The sequence below is a fragment of the Calypte anna genome, chromosome 5A, assembly GCF_003957555.1.
Source record: "Calypte anna isolate BGI_N300 chromosome 5A, bCalAnn1_v1.p, whole genome shotgun sequence".
NCBI lineage: Eukaryota > Metazoa > Chordata > Aves > Apodiformes > Trochilidae > Calypte > Calypte anna.
In genome coordinates this window covers 21,699,018-21,705,253 of record NC_044251.1, presented here as the reverse complement: position 1 = coordinate 21,705,253, position 6,236 = coordinate 21,699,018, and the positions used below count along the sequence as shown (strand labels likewise).

The 6,236-nt window shown below is 52.0% G+C and overlaps 1 protein-coding gene across 1 annotated transcript in view; it reads left to right on the top strand.

The window, feature by feature from the left end:
- Nucleotides 1-5,550: 5,550 nt before the first annotated feature.
- SPTLC2 (serine palmitoyltransferase long chain base subunit 2) overlaps nt 5,551-6,236 on the top strand; it is a 75,323-nt gene continuing 74,637 nt past the window's right edge. Inside the window, exon 1 of the mRNA XM_030452416.1 lies at nt 5,551-5,687. Coding sequence (XP_030308276.1) covers nt 5,562-5,687 — 126 coding nt within the window. The 5' untranslated portion in view covers nt 5,551-5,561. The remainder of the gene's footprint in view (nt 5,688-6,236) is intronic.

Below are 6,236 nucleotides of genomic sequence, written 5' to 3'. Positions count from 1 at the left end.
TGAGCCTACAACCATAGCATTCACAGCAGAAAGTGTTAAGGGCAGAGAGGGTCTCTTCTGGAGCAGAAATACTGTTCTCAGCTTCACTTACTTTAAACCAACCAACTCCACGGTTTAGATACATGTACCCACCTCCCCTTACCAGAAGTAAGCAACCTGCCATGGGCAGTCACAGTGTACCTACTTATCAAGCTATGCTGAAGACAAACGATGGTCATTCCTACACCAAGCTAGCCAACCTCCCAATCATTGCTCCCTCTTATGAGCTAGGTCAAGACCTCTTCAGCTTTCCAGGAAGTTCAGCTAGAGGCTTGTTCTGAGGGTGCCAAGGGTGGCTTCTATGAGAAGCTGCTGCAAGCCCCCCCAAGCTCCAAAAAATCTGACTCTATCTCTGGCAAATGTTGAGCCCATCAGTGATAATGAATGTGCCTCTGCAATTAACACACTCAAGAAGGGGAAACAAGAGGCTATAAGACCTCAGAGCAGGGGAGAGGAGGAGCAGACAGCAATACCAGAGAAGGAAATGCCAGAGAAGAGATACCAACGTCAGTGTAGAAGAGGAAGAAGGTGCCTGAGCAGAGGTTCCCCTGCAATCTGTGGTGAGACAGCAGGCTGTCCCCCTGCAGCCAATCGAGGAGGAGGGTGGAGCAGCCCGTGTGGGGCAGATGTGGAGGAAAAAGAGTGGAGCAGAAGAGGCCTGCAGCTGTGGAGGACTCCATGCCAGGGGAGGTGACTGTTTCTGAAGCAGGCTGTGACTTCTGTGGGCAGCCTGAGATGGAGCAGCCTGCTCCTGAGGGACTGCACCTTGCAGGAAGGACTCACATGGGAGGGGTCCTGAAGGACTCTCTCCTGGGGGAAGGACCCCATGTTGGAGTAGGGGAAGATTGCAAGGAATCCATCTTCCTAAGGAGGAAGGAGTGGCAGAAAGCAGTGTGTGACAAACAGATCATAAACCCCACTCCCTGTCCCCCTGTGCTGCTAGGGGAGGAGGTAGACATATCAGGAACAAATCTGGGCCCAGAAAGAAGGGAAGGGTGAGGTGAGATATTTAAACTATAGCTGTTGTTTTCTTTCTGCCCTGTTTTTATTTGATTAATGATATATAAGTCATTTTATATATATATAAATTTATATATAAATATATAAATTGATTTTTTTCTCCAAGTTGACTCTGGTTTGCCCATTTCGGTGAGTGAAATTCTCCAAGTCCTTGTCTCAATCCATGATGTTTTAGGTGAATTTCCTTCTCACTATCCCAAAATGAGGGAGGTGTAGTAAAGGGCTGCACGGTCCTTTGTTTAGGCTGGGCCTAAACCATGGAAGGGCTTGACAAATTCTCCTGGGGCACCCTCATAGCTATCTGCTTTCTTCAGGGATATGAAGTCCTCAGATTGCTTTCTGCACTTCTTCAATTCCAATTTTTCCCTGTGCTTCAGACAGACATTCTGCCATTCAGACACAAGCTAAAAACCAAGGTTCACTGCTCCCCTGGAGTAACTTCCCAGCACAGTCCCTCCAGTTTCAGTGCTAAGTTGCTGTAATTGTGAAATAAAAACAGGAAACATAATCAGTACTCACCTCACAGCACTGCACCCATCTGCCCAAACTACAGCCTTTTCAACCACACCTTCAGCACTCATTTTGGATTTCAGCCTTTACCTGGAGACAGAAGATGAAGAGGAAAGACAGCTGAAGAACACAGATTGCTCCCTCTTGGAACAGCCTGTCTGCTGTTAGCTGCCTTGAATGCAATGGCTGAACCACTGCTTATTGTGTCTCTGCATTGCAAATACAGAAGTCAAAGGCTTAGGATTATTTCTGACTACAGCTGCCTCATGACCTTCCATCAAGACTCTCTATGTAGCTGGCACCATTTACATACCCAATTTTGTCTTGTTATCAACTGTCTCCTTTCTAAAAGGAAATTCTTCCCTTCGGTCACATCTCAATGATGAGTTCTGAGTATCTCTTACCAGTTCAGAAAGTTCTTGTTCTCTCCCTGTTCAGGATGTTATAGAAGAAGTTTTTTCTGTTACACTTCTCTGTCCCAGTGGTTACCCAATTGTTCCTTCCTGAATTTGCCCTTCTGCTGTCTCCAAACTTCACAACAGTAATTGTGCTCCCCAGACATACAGATGGTTAGAAGCAGTACCCATTGACTCATGTCAGTGATATAAGATCTCCATTGATATGAGCCCACTCTGCAACAATCCTTGCCGGTCTAACTTGTTACTTATCATCCACTCTTCCTTGTGATTAATTAATATTTTTGATACAGTCCTTTGCTTAATTCAGTTGGCTGAGTAACGCTGTTTGCTCTGCCATCTCATACGAATAGTATCCTTGGGACCTAAAAGGAAATAGAACTGGAATTTGCTGTTCTGAATGTCTTCCTTTTTTTGCTGCTGCATTGTTGAGAGGCACAAGCTGCAGCCATCTGTGTCCATGAATGTCTTGTGTGTCACAGGGAACAGTATCTGAGCTTCCCAGTATCTGCTGTGACTCCAGGAACTCTGTGGGATGTTCTTAGTGCTCCTGGTGGCAGCAACTGTGCCCTGGGGTAGCAATGCCATGCTGGGACTTGTCTTCACAGATATCTTGAACTGTTCTGTCACTGCAGCCCCAGGGTGAGCATGGCCTTCCCTGCTCCCTGTTCTGTACCAGAAGGGGACAGGTGCCCCACCAGGTGATACTTGGCCCGCAGGTGAGTCCTGGCCACACAATGAGGTCCCATGTGCAGGGGAGCACTGCAGCAGCTGCCTGGCCCTGCATGAATTAGCGGGTGGCTCCTTTAATGTTTTTTTCTTCCTCTGTCTCCCAAACCAAATCTGAAACTGTTGCTTTGCAAGGATTAGTGCTAGTTTGGTTTGGATAGAGGAAGTAACCACTCTGATGGCGGCTACATGGGGAAGGGGTTTGGGCTCTAAATAAACAGGTGACATGGCAGTGAGATCCAGGGCCTACATGTGAAGCAGCTTATCCTCTCTAGAAATAAGGCATTAGCAGACAAAACTCCTCTGTGCATGTGGGCAGGGAGGGGAGCGTGCTGGCCCCAGGGTGTGTTCACCCTGTGATTGTAGGTTTGGTGGACCATGTGTACCCTGCAGCCCAAATTGGTCAGTAAAGTTCAACCCATTCTGTTCAGAGGGAGAGGAAACAGGAGGAAAACGTCAGTAGTGAACTATGGCAGCAGAGGTTCTCTCCTCCTTTTTAGCCAGAAAAATCTTAGCAGCAAGAGGGTCCCAGTGCCTATTCCTATCTGGCACTCTTAACTGCACCTTCTCTGAAGCAAGTCCACTGGCACAAGCTCCTGCATGCTGACCAGGAGTGTGAGTTGTTGTGACTGCAGGTCCTTCCTAGCAATACCATTCTCCCCCATGCTCCTGTCCAGCAACATCAGAGGATGTAGCCCAGCCCATCCTAGCTTATGTCTCTGTCACACAGCACACCGAAACCAGATGAAGAAAGAGTGCTTCTCAGGCAAGTCCATACCTGCTTTAGTGTCAGTCAAAATATGGGAGTGACCTCTGACAGCAAGAAAAGGAACAAAGTCTCACACCAAGCCAGCGTATTATCCCTGAGTCTGTGTTTGTATCCCTTGTTACAAAAAACTCTCTCCTCCAAAGGCAACAGAGATAAGAAGTGCATTGAACACACACTGCTGCCAACAAACAGGATGAAATCACACTGTGAAGCTCTCCCAAGTCTTCTTCAGGGAAGAAAAATGACTGCCTTTTATAGAAGCTACTTCACTTTGATTAAGAGCTTCCTGTTCCTGTTGAATTTGCAATGAGATACATGACAGAGGTTCTGACATATGACTATATAATACAGAGAAATAACTATCAATAACTATCAATAGTAGCAAACCAGAAAGAAAAGGATGAGACCATTCTTTCAATACCATCTGCTTAAACCCACTGTGTTAACTGAGACTTGGACTCATTGTTTCAAGTTACATTCTTAGAAACACAACAGCCCTTCCCTCTCAATTACACTGGAGAAATCAAAGGTCAAACTCTCAGCTCTTCAGCGTGATTAAACATGTAATGCTGTTCCCTCTCTACCAATTAACACTCAGGCAACTCAGAAACTTCTGGATGCCTTCCCCTTCCCACTCGCTCACCAAAATGTACACAAATTGTAAAACAGCACACAAGTACAGATGTTTTGTGGTTTGCAGAGCACCTTTCCTCTGGTGTTGTACGTTTGGTTACACAAACTCCACTAAGGTTGGTAATACCTACCCATAAACTAAACAGTGTTAGTTCACCTTATATTTGAATTAAGAGAGCTTTTACCGCATCTTTGAATTTATTTCAAAACACTGACAGAAAATACTAAAATTCATAGGCAAATGCATGATGATTTTTAAACACAGCCGCAGACAGTTAAAGGACTGGCAGCTTTAGCTGTCAGGGATACTAGCTCAGCAAAGCAGCCAGGCATACTCCTATCTTTAAGGCCAAATTTAAATCTTATTTACTAAGCTTTGCCTGAAGCTTGCCTGCAGGGTTTCCTATCGGGTCCTTCATTAGTCAGGTGGACTAGAGCCAAGATACACCTCTCCCAAGTCGATCCTAGGCAGGAAAGGGCATGAGCTCCTTTAAAAAACCATTTGGAGTTTCGCTCAGGGCTTCTCCTGTCAGACTTGCAATGGGTCACTCTCATCTGCCACGCGGCCCCAGGCCTGCGCCCCCTGGGGCATCCCCCGGGTGTCAAAGGAACTGCTTTATCCTCAGTTCCCTCGATACAGAGCAGCAAGGGCAGGCGAGGGACTCCATCCCAGCCCGGCCCTCTCCCTGTTTCAGCGACAGGGGTGCCAAGAGGGTTGGGCCGCCGGCGGTAACGGAAATAGCAGAAGCCCCCACACCCCGCGGCGCTTCCTGTCGGTGAAAACGTTAAGACAACTCCCGAAAGGCGGGGCAGCCTCACAAGCCCGGCACCGCCGGCACCTCCGCACCCCCCCAGCCGGGCCTCAGCCGGGCCCCGGTCGGGCGCGCCCATGGCCCCGCAGCGCAGCCCCCGGACCGAACCCGCCCCGCGCAGCAACCGTTGGGCTGCCTCGAGCGCTTCGGCCTCGCACCCTGCCCCGCGAGCTCGTCCCCGTGCCCGCCCATTGGCTGCCGCCTCAGAGACCGCCCTGCTCCTCCCTCCTCTCATTGGACGAAGCCGCCGTCCGCCCGTGCCACTCCCGCCGCCTCGCGCAGTGATTGGCTATCTCGTCTCCTTCTCTCCGTTCCCGGTTCCATCTCTGCCTCGCGATTGGACAACTTTCACCCCCTGGCTCCACCTCCCACCGAACCTCCTGCTTTGCGATTGGGCAGGCCCCTTCCTTCCCTTCGCTCCCCTCCCACCTGGTTGGTATGCGGGATGCTCATTGGGCCTCCTCTCCGCGGCCTCTGCTGCTAGACTTGCACGCGCGCTGTTGCGTCATCGCGGAGCCCGTCCCCGAACGTGACGTCTCCGCCAGCGATTGGGGGAAGCCGCGAGTCGCGCTTCCGGTGCGAGGCGGCCGGGCGGGGGCGGTGGAGCGGGCGCGGCGGAGCGGAGCCGGCGGGATGAAGCGGCCCGATCGGGCTGCGACGGCGCTGGATGCCCAGCCCCGCGCCAACGGCTGCAGCGGCGCGGCTCACGGCTCGCTCCGGAACGGCTACGTGCGCGGCCTGCCCGCGCCCGACACCCAGGTGTGCGCGGCGGGCGCCGTCCGCCGCCCGGGCGGGGCCGGCAGCGGGGCGGGTGTGGGGGTCGGGGCCTCCCGTCTCGGGGACTCTGGGGGCAGATAGGACTTGTGGGACCGCCCGGGGCCGTCCTTACTGCCGCTTCACTTCGTCCCTCAGTGCGAGGGGCCAGTGCCACCCGGGTGGGCTGGGGAACCGGGGGACGCTGCAGCCGCTCCCCACGCCGCAACAGCGACGGGAGGGCCACGGGAAGCCACCGAGCTGTGGCTCGTAGGGAGTTGGGCCGAATTTGGCTGGAAGGTGCGGGTCGGGTTATTGCCCCCGGGTCGCCCCCTGGAGACGGCGGGCAGCGCCTCGGTCCCGGGCCCGCCGCGAGTGCTGCGCCTGGGGGCCAGGCTGGGAATGGCTCTCCCTCGGGTCATTGCTGTGCCCTCGCTGCAAGGCTTTGGTGAGCAGCAATGCTGTAAAGTTAAAGTTCGCTATAATACAGTACGTCTGTGATTTAAAGGAGAAGATTTTAGCAGCTCTTCACGCCCGTGATGTTGTTACAGGTGT